The 14358-nt window shown below is 49.6% G+C and overlaps 1 protein-coding gene across 3 annotated transcripts in view; it reads right to left on the reverse strand.

Annotated features, from left to right (window-relative positions):
* ALPL (alkaline phosphatase, biomineralization associated) overlaps positions 1-14358 on the reverse strand; it is an 85458-nt gene that overhangs the window by 22662 nt on the left and 48438 nt on the right. For all 3 annotated transcript variants that reach the window (XM_034753430.1, XM_034753431.1, XM_034753432.1), the window contains 2 exons: positions 13370-13544; positions 12565-12740 (listed from right to left, as the gene is read on the reverse strand). In XM_034753430.1, the coding sequence (XP_034609321.1) occupies positions 12565-12740; positions 13370-13544 (351 nt within the window). The remainder of the gene's footprint in view (positions 1-12564; positions 12741-13369; positions 13545-14358) is intronic.

Below are 14358 nucleotides of genomic sequence, written 5' to 3' on the forward strand. Positions count from 1 at the left end.
TGCCACAGTAACTCAGGTCTCACTTGCTCAGCCAGCCAGGCCACTGTTAGGATGGGACACTTCCCACAAAGGCCCACGTGCAGTAGGAAGTGGTGAAAGTGATCGAGCAGGGGCCGCTCTTTGCTCCAGCCCAATGCCATAGTGAGAGGCGAGTTTGTAAACAAGAGCTCGCTGACAGCAGCTTTGCATAATGTTTATCGTAGTTTCTCCTGCCTTGAACCTGGAATGCAGATGAATGATTAGCTGGATTTGAAGGTTTTCTGTCCAAGCCTGTCTACCCTCTGTCAAAAAGCTGTTCTGCAATTTCCTATAGACAGGTGCTCCTCAATAACGCGTCCTGACGCCTACCTCTACACCTCGTATGCGCTGCGGGACTATTTCTCCTACAGTAGAAGCACACCACTGTCAGAAGAGACTGTCTCATAACTAAAAGGGAAGGGTAACAGCCTTCCTGTGTACAATACTATAATCCTTCCTGGCCAGTGACACCAAAATCCTTTTACCTGTGAAGGGTTAAGAAGCTCAGGTAACCTGGCTGACACCTGACCCAAAGGGCCAATAAGGTGACAAGATACTTTCAAATCTTGGTGTGGGGGGGAAGGCTTTTGTTTGTGCTCTTTGTTTTGGGAGTTGTTCGCTCTTGGGACTAAGAGGGACCAGACATCAATCCATGCTCTCCAAATCTTTCTGAACAAGTCTCTCATATTTCAAACTTGTAAGTAACAGCCAGGCAAGGCGTGTTAGTTTACCTTTGTTTTCTCAACTTGTAAATGTTCCTTTTGCTAGAGTGTTTATCTCTGTTTGCTGTAACTTTGAACCTAAGGCTAGAGGGGGTTCCTCTGGGCTCTTTAAGTTTGCTTACCCTGTAAAGCTATTTTCCATCCTGATTTTACAGAGATGATTTTTACCTTTCTTTCTTTCTTTAATTAAAAGCCTTCTTTTTAAGAACCTGATTGATTTTTCCTTGTTTTAAGATCCAAGGGGTTTGGATCGGTGTTCACCAGGGAATTGGTGGAAGAGTCTCCCAAGGCTACCCAGGGAAGGGAGTTAGCACATTGGGAGTGGTGGCAGCAAAAGCAGATCTAAGCTGGTAGAGAAGCTTAGAGGTTTTCATGCAGGTCCCTACATCTGTACCCTGAAGTTCAGAGTGGGGAAGGAACCTTGACATGGTGGCAGAGCGGTGGGATCATTTTAAACCAAAAGCCAGGAAGATTTTTTTTCTCCTTTCTAGCTGCTTAGAAAGCAGAGCTGAAGGTAGATGCATACCTTATCTCTCCTTACCCAAAGGCAGAGGTGTTAAGTTTTTTTAACAAGGGTCTTTGTTAAGAGAAGGTTTCAAACTGAGCAAGCAGACAGCAAAAGGAATTTACAAGCTGATTTTTTTTTTCTCTCCTTTCTGCCTCTCGGGTATAGCTAGTTAGAAAGTCTCTGTTACCTAAGCAGCCCTGAGCTGAGTGCATCCCAGTTTCAGTGAACTGCAGAGGGGTGTGGCCCAGCACAAGAAAGCCGGAAAAAGACTACCAGTGAAGCAGCTAACAAACTAGAACTGGCCAGACTAGAAGCAGAAGAAAATGAAAAGAAACATCAGAGACTTCTCGGATTAAAAAAACTCGAGAAAGAAGCTGCTGAGAGAGCTATGGAGCAGAAAGAAAAAGATGGAGAGGAAAGAAAGAAAGGGAGGAGAGAGAAAAAGAAAGGAAGCATGAACTGGAGTTGGTAAGGGGGCTAGGCATGAAATACCAGCCAACCTTAGCAACCCCTCTCCAGGTACTGCTTCCCATCCCAGAAAATTCCCCACCTACAAGGCAGGCGATGATACTGAGGCCTTCTTAGAAAATTTTGAAAGGGCCTGCTTTGGGTACAGCATCTCTACAGACCAGTGCATGGTAGAGCTGAGGCCGCAGTTCAGTGGACCCTTAGCAGAGGTGGCGGCTGAAATGCCTAAGGAACACATGAACAGTTATGAACTTTTTAAAAACAAGGACAGAATCAGAATGGGGATAACACCCGAGCATGCCCGTCGGCGGTTCAGAGCCCTAAGGTAGAAACCAGATGTTACCCGACGTGCCTACCACATTGAAAAAAAATTGTGATGCCTGGATATCAACGGCAAGTGTTAAATCTCTGGAAGATCTGTCTTTCCTAGTGAAAATGGAGCAATTCTTAGAGGGTGTTCCTGAGGAAATAGAAAGGTACATCCTAGATGGGAAACCCAAAACTGTAACCGAGGCAGGGGAGATTGGAGCCAAATGGGTGGAGGTGGCAGAAAAGAAAAAAAAACTACTGGCAGTTGGGGCAAATATCAGAAGGGGCAACCCGAAACAAAACCCTATCACCGGGGGCAACCCAAGGCCCCACAGACATCCCAAGGAAAACCCCAGACGCCTTCTCATCCCACCACACCAGTCTCCACCAACCATCCTCGCCCCGGTGATACCTTAGCAGGGCGATGTTTTAAATGTAATGAATTGGGACATATAAAGGCCCACTGCCCCAAGAACCCCAACCGATTACAGTTCATTACACCACAATCACACCAAAGATCCCCAGGCCCAGATGCCTCTCAAATACCCTCGGAAGGGAAGGGAAACCTTGAGAGTGGGCGGAAAGAAGGATATCGCGTGGAGGGACACTGGGGCACAAGTGTTGACTATCCACCAATCCCTAGTGGACCCCAAACTCATCAACCCAGAGGCTCCGGTGACAATTCAACCCTTCATATCACACTCTTTAACCTTGCCTACAGCCAAGTTGCCTGTCCTGTACAAGGGCTGGTCAGGAATGTGGACTTTTGCAATCTATGACAATTATCCCATCCCCATGCTACTGGGGGAAGACTTGGCCAACCATGTGACGCTAGCCAAGAGGGTGGGAATGGTCACCTGCAGCCAGGCTAAGCAAGCTTGCACCCCCATCCCTGTTCCTGAGCTGTCCACCAGGGCCCCGTCTGTGTTACCGGAGACCCAGACAGAGGTGGTGGAACCGGATCCCCTGCCAACGACTGCAACTGCCGTAGTGGATCCAATCCCAGAGACCCAGCCAAAGCCAGTCCCAGAACTGAAACTGGCAACGCACCCAGCACCAGAACCATTGCCAGGACTGAGTCCAGCGCTTGCAAACCCGTCTACAACTCCAACGCCAGAGGGCACCAGCAAGCCTGACCTGGCGGAAGCAGCAGATAACCCTACCCAAGAGGCTCAGCCAGAACCTGAAATACCACACAGTGCACCAGCGGACAGCGGTTCACAGTCAACGGAAACAACCCCAGCACCTGCCTCGCTTCCTGAGGGACCAAGCCCAAGTCCACAATCCAAGGAGGAATTGATGTCTCCAGCATCAAGGAAACAGTTCCAGGCCGAGCAGGAAGCAGATGACAGCCTTCAGAAAGCTTGGGCGGCAGCACGGAGCACCCCACCGCCTCTCAGCTCTTCTAACTGATCCCGGTTTGTTGTAGAACAAGGACTTTTATACAAGGAGACTCTTTCTGGTGGACACCAGGAAGACTGGCATCCTCAAAGACAGTTGGTAGTTTCAACTAAGTATCAGGTAAAGCTCTTGAGCTTAGCCCATGATCATCCCAGTGGCCATTCTGGGGTGAACAGAACCAAAGACCGGTTGGGGGAGTCCTTCCACTGGGAGGGAATGGGCAAGGACGTTACTAATTATGTCTGGTCTTGTGAGGTGTGCCAACGAGTGGGAAAGCCCCAAGACCAGGTCAAAGCCCCTCTCCAGCCACTCCCCATAATTGAGGTCCCATTTCAGCGAGTAGCTGTGGATATTCTGGGTCCTTTCCCAAAGAAGACACCCAGAGGAAAGCAGTACATACTGACTTTCATGGATTTTGCTACCCGATGGCCAGAAGAGTAGGTCTAAGCAACACCAGGGCTAAAAGTGTGTGCCAGGCGTTAGCAGACATTTTTGCCAGGGTAGATTGGCCCTCCGACATCCTTACAGATTCGGGAACTAATTTCCTGGCAGGGACCATGAAAAGCCTGTGGGAAGCTCATGGGGTGAATCACTTGGTTGCCACCCCTTACCACCATCAAACCAATGGCCTGGTGGAGAGGTTTAATGGAACTTTGGGGGCCATGATACGTAAATTCGTAAATGAACACTCCAATGATTGGGACCTAGTGTTGCAGCAGTTGCTTTTTGCCTATGGGGCTGTACCACATCCCAGTTTAGGGTTTTCACCATTTGAAAATGTGTATGGCCGCGAGGTTAAGGGGCCATTACAGTTGGTGAAGCAGCAACGGGAGAGGTTTACGCCTTCTCCAGGAACTAACATTCTAGACTTTGTAAGCAACCTACAAAGCACCCTCCGACACTCTTTAGCCCTTGCTAAAGAAAACGTAACGATGCTCAGGAAGAGCAAAAGGCCTGGTATGATAAACATTCCAGAGAACGATCCTTCAAAGTAGAACAGGAGTACTTGTGGCACCTTAGAGACTAACAAATTTATTAGAGCATAAGCTTTCGTGGACTACAGCCCACTTCTTCGGATGCATTTAGAGTGGAATAAATATTGAGGAGATATATATACACACATACAGAGAGCATGAACAGGTGGGAGTTGTCTTACCAACTCTGAGAGGCCAATTAAGTAAGAGAAAAAAACCTTTTGAAGTGATAATCAAGATAGCCCACTACAGACAGTTTGATAAAAAGTGTGAGAATACTTACAAGGGGAGATAGATTCAATGTTTGTAATGGCTCAGCCATTCCCAGTCCTTATTCAATCCTGAGTTGATTGTATCTAGTTTGCATATCAATTCCAGCTCAGTAGTCTCTCGTTGGAGTCTGTTTTTGAAGTTTTTCTGTTGTAATATAGTTACCCGCAGGTCTGTCATTGAATGACCAGACAGGTTAAAGTGTTCTCCCACTGGTTTTTGAGTATTATGATTCCTGATGTCAGATTTGTGTCCATTAATTCTTTTGCATAGAGACTGTCCGGTTTGGCCAATGTACATGGCAGAGCGGCATTGCTGGCACATGATGGCATATATCACATTGGTAGATGTGCAGGTGAACGAGCCCCTGATGGTATGGCTGATGTGATTAGGTCCTATGATGATGTCACTTGAATAGATATGTGGACAGAGTTGGCATCGGACTTTGTTACAAGGATAGGTTGCTGGGTCAGTGGTTTTGTTCAATGATGTGTGGTTGCTGGTGAGTATTTGCTTTAGGTTGGGGGGTTGTCTGTAAGCGAGGACAGGTCTGTTTCCCAAGATCTGTGAGCGCTACATTGATGACATCTTCATCATCTGGACCCATGGAAAAGAAGCCCTTGAGAAATTTCACCATGATTTCAATAATTTCCATCCCACCATCAATCTCAGCCTAGATCAATCCACACAAGCGGTCCATTTCCTGGACACTACTGTGCTAATAAGCGATGGTCACATAAATACCACCCTATACCGGAAACCTACTGACCGCTACACTTACCTACATGCCTCCAGCTTCCATCCAGGACACATCACACAATCCACTGTCTACAGCCAAGCTCTAAGATATAACCGCATTTGCTCCAATCCCTCAGATAGAGGACAGGTCTGTCTCCCAAGATCTGTGAGAGTAAAGGATCATCTTTCAGGATAGGTTGTAGATCTCTGATGATGCGCTGGAGAGGTTTTAGTTGGGGGCTGAAGGTGACAGCTAGTGGTGTTCTGTTATTTTCTTTGTTGGGTCTGTCTTGTAGGAGGTGACTTCTGGGTACTCGTCTGGCTCTGTCAATCTGTTTTTTTCACTTCAGCAGGTGGGTATTGTAGTTTTAAGAATGCTTGATAGAGATCTTGTAGGTGCTTGTCTCTATATGCACTAGCTTTGCGCCAATGTTCTCAGCCACCCCAGGATGGACCGAACGGGCATACCACTCCATTGACACAGGTAATGCTCACCCAATTAGAACCCCACCCTACCGGGAGTCACCTCATGCCCAAACTGCTATAAAATGGGAGATCCAGGACAGGCTACAGATGGGTATAATCCACCCCTCTAAGAGTGCATGGGCATCTCCAGTGGTTCTAGTTCCCAAACCAGATGGGGAAATACGCTTTTGCGTGGACTACTGTAAGCTAAATGCTGTAACTTGTCCCGACAACTATCCAATGCCACGCACAGATGAGCTATTGGAGAAATTGGGACATGCCCAATTCATCTCTACCTTACACTTAACCAAAGGGTACTGGCAAGTACCGCTAGATGAATCTGCCAAGGAAAGGTCAGCCTTCGTCATCCAGGCAGGGGTGTATGAATTTAAGGTGCTCCCTTTTGGGCTGCGAAATGCACCCACCACCTTCCAAAGGCTTGTAGATGGTCTCCTAGCAGGATTGGCAACTGCAGATTCTCCCTACCTCGATGATGTGGCCATTTTTTCTGATTCATGGGCAGAACACCTGGAGCACCTGGAAAAAGTCTTCGAGCGCATCAGGCAGTCAGGACTAACTGTTAAGGCTAAAAAGTGTCAAATAGGCCTAAACAGAGTGACTTACCTTGGACATCAGGTGGGTCAAGGAACTACAACCCCCTACAGGCCAAAGTGGATGCTATCCAAAAGTGGCCTGTCCCAAAGTCAAAGAAACGAGTCCAATCCTTCTTAGGCTTGGCCGGATATTATAGGCGATTTGTACCACACTACAGCCAAATTGCCACCCCACTGACAGACCTAACCAAAAAGAAACAGCCAAATGCAGTTCAGTGGACTGATGAGTGTCAAAAGGCCTTTAACCAGCTTAAGGCGACACTCATGTCTGACCCTGTGCTAAGGGCCCCAGACTTTGACAAACAGTTTCTAGTAACCACAGATGCGCCCGAGCGTGGTGTGGAAGCAGTTTTAATGCAGAAAGGACCGGATCAAGAATTCCATCCTGTCGTGTTTCTCAGCAAGAAACTGTCTGAGAGGGAAAGCCACTGGTCAACCAGCAAAAGGGAATGCTACGCCATTGTGTACGCGCTGCAAAAGCTACGCCCATACGTTTGGGGACGACGTTTCCAACTACAAACCGACTATGCTGCGCTACAGTGGCTTCATACCGCCAAGAGGAATAACAAAAAGCTTCTTCGGTGGAGTTTAGCTCTCCAAGATTTTGATTTTGAAATACAACACATTTCAGGAGATTCTAACAGAGTGACTGATGCACTCTCCCGTGAAAGTTTCCCAGAATGAACTGGTTAAAAATTGTTTTTGGAATGCGGGACATAGTTAGTTTTTACATAATCAGTAGTATGTCTAAAGGGGTATGTGTCTTATTAACTGTTTTCTCCTAGAGCTCCAGGAAGAAATCACAGCCAGTGTGGAACCGGCTGTCCAACACTATCTGTGATTTGGGGGGCATGTCATAACTAAAAGGGAAGGGTAACAGCCTTCCTGTGTACAATAGTATCATCCCTCCTGGCCAGAGACACCAAAATCCTTTTCCCTGTAAAGGGTTAAGAAGCTCAGGTAACCTGGCTGACACCTGACCCAAAGGACCAATAAGGGGACAAGATACTTTCAAATCTTGGTGGGGGGGGAGGCTTTTGTTTGTGCTCTTTGTTTTGGGAGTTGTTCGCTCTTGGGACTAAGAGGGACCAGACATGCTCTCCAAATCTTTCTGAACACGTCTCTCATATTTCAAACTTGTAAGTAACAGCCAGGCAAGGTGTGTTAGTTTATCTTTGTTTTCTCAACTTGTAAATGTTCCTTTTGCTAGAGTGTTTCTCTGTTTGCTGTAACTTTGAAACTAAGGCTAGAAGGGGTTCCTCTGGGCTCTTTAAGTTTGCTTACCCTGTAAAGTTATTTTCCATCCTGATTTTACAGAGATGATTTTTACCTTTCTTTCTTTAATTAAAAGCCTTCTTTTTAAGAACCTGATTGATTTTTCCTTGTTTTAAGATCCAAAGGGTTTTGGGTCAGTGTTCACCAGGGAATTGGTGGAGGAGTCTCTCAAGGCTACCCAGGGAAGGGAGTTAGCACACTGGGAGTGGTGGCAGCAAAAGCAGATCTAAGCTGGTAGAGAAGCTTAGAGGTGTTCATGCAGGTCCCTACACTCCTACTTCTGCATGAACAGGTCTTGCATTTAGGGCCAAATTCTGGTCCCTGTGAAAGGGCTTGAGAGAACAGATGGATCCCATGATCCCTGAAGGTCAACAGACCAGGGCTTTTTCAGACCAATGTGGAGAGAGAGTTCCTAGTACATAATAATCCAATCCGGAGATGACAGAGGCGTAGATCACTGTGGAAAGGCCCAGATCCCCTCATCGCCCTGTACCCAAGGGCAACAAAGGGGACTGATCAGTGCTCAGAATCTGAGATATAAAGCCTTCATTTGGAAGCACCAGCAACTGTCCCCAGAAGCCTCAGTCCAGCCAAATCCAGCCAGCCAGTTCTGACAGTCTCCTCACTGAGATGTTCAAGCAATGGGACAGAGAACGAATCCTCCAAAAGGCATAAGTGTCACATAGGCCCCTGGCATTGGCACCAGTTGGAGGCTGTGGCTTCCTCCTTGTTCCCCTATCTACCACTTCAGAGTTGAAGCAAAAAGGCAGCCATTTTGCTGAGCCGAGTGGCAGAGACGGCCATCTTGCTGAAAAGCCAGTGCCTTTGTGATCCTGACAGATGAGAGTGCCCAAGATCAGAGGTTGTAATGAAGTTTCTAAGTTGCTTTGATGGCCCTTGCAGTTACAGACCCCTGGCCCAGACACCCTTTATCTTGAAATACCCCACACCAGCACCCGAGCTTACAGAGATGAAGGCCCATATCATTAGGGTTACCATATTTAACAAAGAAAAAAAGAGGACCCTCCACGGGGCCCTGGCCCCGCCCATTTCCCAACCCCAGCCCCGCCCCAACTCCACCCCTTCCCCACCCCGACCCCGCCCTAACTCCGCCCCCTCCTCCCTCCCACTCCCAGCCACGCAAAAAGGGCTGCCCGAGCGCTACCGGCTTCACGGTTTGCCGGGCAGCCCCCAGACCCTGCGCCCCCGACCGGCGCTTCCCCAGCACAGCTGGAGCCCGGGAGGGGAAGCGCCCAGCCGGGGGCACAGGGTCTGGAGGCTGCCCGGCAAACCGTGAAGCCGGTAGCGCTTGGGCTTCGGGCAGCCCCTATGCCTCCGGACCCTGCGCCCCTGGCCGGGCACTTCCCCTCCCGGGCTCCGGCAGCGCAGGGTCCGGAGGCATGGGGGCTGCCCAAAGCCCGTAGCGCTCGGCTCTTAAACAGAGCCGAAGAATCAGGGGAGGAGCAGAGCCGCCGCGGCCGGAGGCTCTGCTCCTCCCCTGACTCTTCGGCTCTGTTTAAGAGCCGAGCTGCCCAAGCGCTACCGGCGCTTCACTAGGGCCCGATTCTGAGACACGCCAAGCTTATTGGGGATGGAGGGTGACCAGCACCATGTCGAGCTGAATTCTCAGCCAACTCCTTTCACTTGCCACAGTCCCTGATTGAGCCTAGCTTGCAATATTTGCCTCTGCTAGATGGCTGTTGGATCCCCCCTTCTGCCACACTAACTGCCTGGGACCCCAGGCCAAGAGACAGCCCCACCAGATGCCACCTTGCTAGCAATATTGCTGCCAGAGGAAGGCAAGTTGGGTAGAGCAGAGCCAGTACACAGCCTAGGGGTGGGACAGGGTAACTCTGTGATGGGTGAGCTCCACCATTATGCAAAGCAGGCAGTTTTCTCAGAGCCCAGATAAGTCAGTTGATCTTGTGTTATTAATCTGAAAGCCTTTAATTGTCAGTGTTCCTTGGACTGCTGTGTGGGGCTTCCCTTCGCTCCTTTCTTGCTTCCTAAGCCATCGTGGCACACTACAGTGGGTCCGAGGGTGAGACACACAGCTCATTTGACTAATAAGTGTAGCGCTCATGGCGTTTTGGGGAGGCTTAGGTGGTACTTTTCCCACGTTGCTCCCAATTTCCTCACCCCAGCCCTGCCCCCCCCACCCCCCTCCAAACAAGAGGGCTAGCTCAGTGGTTTGAGCATTGGTCTGCTAAACTCAGGGTTGTGAGTTCAATCTGTGAGGGGGCCACCTAGGGATCTGAGGCAAAAATCTGTCTGGGGATTGGTCCTGCTTTGAGCAGGGGGTTGGACTAGATGACCTCCTGAAGTCCCTTCCAACCCTGATATTCTATGATTCTATTAACCCCCACAGCGGGACACCAAAGACAGAGCAAGATGTAGATATTAACTTGGATTGTCAGGGACCAGCTTGTATTCTGTTGCACTGGAATCCTGGGTCTAGGCACTACCACAATACAAATAAACTAATCACTCTCAGAGGAAGGTAATGTGGCAAGGGAGTCCTGCCCAGATTGGAACACACCCCGTTGCTGCCAGGGTCTTCTCCTTTAGCCTGTTTTATGAAAGCCACTGAAATCAACCTGGTCTCTTAGGGCTTGTCTATATGGCAGCTGTTTGAAATGGGACTACATCAAGGTGCATTAGGTACCTTTCAGTTCACACCAGCAGGTTCTACATGGCGCAGTTAAAACATGACACGTTAGCACACACTACAATTCACGCTCCCCATACTCTGCACTGCGCTGCTGTGTAGATAAGCCCTTAGACGCCATTAGGGCAAGGCATGCTGGTTTGGATAAGGTAAAAGCCAACCTAACCTTCGTCCAAATCCAGCCACGGAGGGTGAAGAAGTGCAAATAATTTTAGTGTTTCTTATTATTTTTGCAGAGCCTCTCCTTCGCAGGTGGAGTTGGGATTGGAGGGGCTGAACTGGGGCAAGGGCTATCAAGGCAGTGTAGCACAGTCACATACAGCACTTTCCATGCAGAGATCTCAAAGCGTTTTGCCACGGTAGGAAATGGCCATTATCCTTGTTTTACAGGTGGGGAAACTGAGGCACAGAGAGGGAATGGTCTTCCTCAAGGTCATCCAGCACAAGAACAAGAACAGTCATACTGGGTCAGACCAAGGTCCATCTAGCCCAGTATCCTGTCTTCCGACAGTGATCAATGCCAGGTGCTTCAGAGGGAATGAATAGAACAGGTAATCAAGTGATCCATCCTCTGTCGCCCATTCCCAGCTATTGGCAAACATAAACATAAGTATGTGCATAATCTACTGCAAGCAATGTCTCATTTTGATAATTCACATGGGCAGATCTTAGCAGATCACCATCTTTTCTTCCCACTAATCTGACCCTACTACAAGTTTATCCCATATTTTCATAGACTCTGCTTTTCCCCAGGAATCAAGGGTAGAAAGTGAAACAATTTTTTGAGAGGGGTCAGGGAAGTTCCAGAACTCCTAATTCTAAAACTGACAACCAGTTGGTCACCCCTCTCCCCCGATTTGCTCTGACGTATTGCACAGCTCCAAAGTACACAATGCTGACACGACTTGAGTGACAAGAAGATTTAAGTGAACTCTCCAAGGTCCAAAGTAAAAGCAAGCCAAGATTCAAGTATACAGAGGAATGTTTTCCAGTTGCCATAGTTTGTTAGTCTCTCTCTGGAGAGAGAGAGAGATTGCCAGTGATTATATTACACCAGTGGTCAGGACAACAGTAATATACAAATCCAGCTGGGACAAGCCCAAGTACAGAACAGAAACAGTCCTTTGCTATCACTATAAGGGGCAATACCCTGCATCACCCTCACTGATAGCCCTTGCCCCAGTTCAGCAAGTCAATGGCAGAGCAGGGAGCAGAGCCAAAGTTTGCTACCTGCCAGGATGGCGCCCTTCCTATTGCGCCATGCTGCCTCTCATGACAAACCCTGTTCCCAGACATCTGAAGCCTAGCAGAAGTAGCCACATTTCTGGGTGTTGATCCAAACTGACCAGCCAACCCTTCTAACTTTCATAAAGCCATAGGCCTAATCCTGCCCTCTGCTGGACAGGTATGGCAGGTAGCCTAGCGTACCTCAGCCAGAGTAGGGCAGGGCTCCCTCCCAGCATCTTCCTGAGCACTGGCACATGGTTGGGCAGTGGGTGGTCAGACTACCCCTGCCCCCCGGGGTATCCCAGCTTGGGGGCGTGGTCCAAGCCCTTGGCCTCCACGTACATGTTACAGCAGGCAGCACCTGAAAAGCAGTGGTCTGGCTTGGAGTAGCAGGAGAGATGGCAGAGTCTCTTCCCCCAGAGCTGGCTGAGGGCTCCCCAGCTTTGTCAGCCCCACCCCCGGCAGAGCTGAGTGCAGGCAGGGGTTCACCCACTGAGAGGCAAGAGGCCTAGGAGGTTACCTAATCCACCCCCCAATAATTGTGTTTTGTCCAGTCCGGTTTGAAAGTTGCCCAGGCAACAGAATTTTCTAACAGCCCCCCATGGGTATGCAGCAGGGTATGAACCCACAGCCTCCAGCACTGCAGAACATTCTTCTACCTCTTGTGCTAAAGGAGGAACTCCATTAACTGGCAGCAGCAGCAGGTTGTTTCTTTCTATGTGGCCCAGCCACCAACTGGGGTTGCAGAACACATTTTACCTGTGTTACAATTTCATAATCTAATCAATGCTAGCTCCCACGGATACCAGCCCTCACCATATTATACTCAGCCCCCCAAGTCATTCCTCCCCGACCGCAGGAATATAATGCTATTCATCCACCGACTCTGCTTTTCTCCACACTCTACCTCGATGTCTGGGATGTTGTCAAAGAGCTGTTGGGCGATATCTTTGCAGCCCTGCTGGATGGCTTCCGGGGGCATCTCGTTATCAGAATACCAGTCCCTGTTAGCAGAGTGGGCATAGGCAGCACTGGGAGTGGCGTGGTTTACCCGTGTGGTGGTTACGATGCCCACAGACTTGCCTGCAGCAGGAGAGAAGGGATAACAGTTGGATGAGTGAGTGGGGAGTGTGATAGGTGGTTAGAACTATAAAAGGCCTGATCCCGATCTCTGAGTGTAACCATGCTGTATTGACACCCACGTAGGAGAGACCACCACAAAGCATTCTGGGATGATATCATGCAGTGCACCCTCCGCCGATCATTTTCCCCTTGCTCACCGTCATGTTGGAGGGACATGTTTTCTAGCCACAGCCCTAAAGGGGGCACTGTAGGATATGCCCAGAACAGACAGGAGATGGGGATTTTGCTGGGGAAAATGTCCCAGGTATTTCTTTTCAACTGATACATGGAAGGGGACACTGTCCATTAGTTTAGGATGAAATTTCACATTGCTTTGGTTCAGGTGTCCTCGGCATGTCAGTTGTTTCTGAGGTTGGGGATGTTTTTTCCCCAACCCTTCTTTGGAAGGGGAGCACATCCAGGAAGTCCTGCTCTAAGGGACAGGAATGTCGGAAACAAAGAATCCATAAAATGAATCAACTTATCCTGGCCATGCCCGTCCTACCCACCCTCCACTCTGGCTGCTGGCCCAGCCCAGACAGCTGGTCTGTATCACACATGATGCCTTACAGCCCTGCCCACTGGCTCACCTGCTTCCTTCGCCCACTTGAGAATCGATGTGACCTCATTGCCCGCTGTGGTATTGCACTGAGCGCGGGTCACGGCTGCGCTCACACCCACCGTCCCCTCGTTGGCCTTCACCCCGCAGAGATAAGCGGTGGCGGTGCCTGCACTGTCTGGCACTTGGGCGTTGGTGTTGTAGGTCTGCAAGGATGAATGGCAGGGTTGAATGAACAAGACCAGCATCAGCAACCTCTGTCACAAGGCCTTGGCCACTTGCCTTTCTTCCCGAGAACAGCCCCAAACCTCCCAACTCTACCTACCAGGGACTGGTCTGCTGATGGCCTATGGGGAAAGGAGCTGGGGCGAGTTAGGAGAAAGGCTATGAACATATACAGGCTTCAGGAGGCTGGTGTGTTATATGACTAGGAGCTGGATTCAAGTCCCCAGGCAAAGAACAGATCACAACACCGGCTGTCTTCGGGGCAGCCCTGATGCAGGCTTCAAGCCCAGATTCCATGGCGAGGTTTCTGGTGGGGTAAGGCACTCGGGACGGGCATGGGAAAGCAGGGACACTCCAAGCAGATGGCATTCCATGGGTGTGAAAAAGGAGGGGAATCTCTCCTGTGCCTTGGCGTGGACGTCTGCTAATGAGAGGGGCCGAGATAAGGAAAGGAGTGGGTTGCTTTGTCTAGCATTCTCCTGAGTGCTGCTTTTCTTCGATTCCCTCTCATCCATCCTCTCAGCATGCAAATTACACTGGTTTTGTGAACAAATTGGTGCAAGTTTCACTTCTTTGCTCCATGCACCATGTATACAATTTGCACCGCTACAGGCCACAAAGCTGGACTGGGCCCAGAGACACTGCCACTCATACCAGATCTGGATTCTGCCCCATGGCAACTCAAGAGTTGCAAGGAGACTGCCCTGAGTCCCATTCCAGAGAGATGCTCCCATTCCCAACGAGGCCTGGCAGCTCTCCCGCTCTCTGCCCTGTGATTCTTCCCCCCGCACCCCC

This window comes from Trachemys scripta, chromosome 19, assembly GCF_013100865.1.
Source record: "Trachemys scripta elegans isolate TJP31775 chromosome 19, CAS_Tse_1.0, whole genome shotgun sequence".
Classification (NCBI taxonomy): domain Eukaryota; kingdom Metazoa; phylum Chordata; order Testudines; family Emydidae; genus Trachemys; species Trachemys scripta.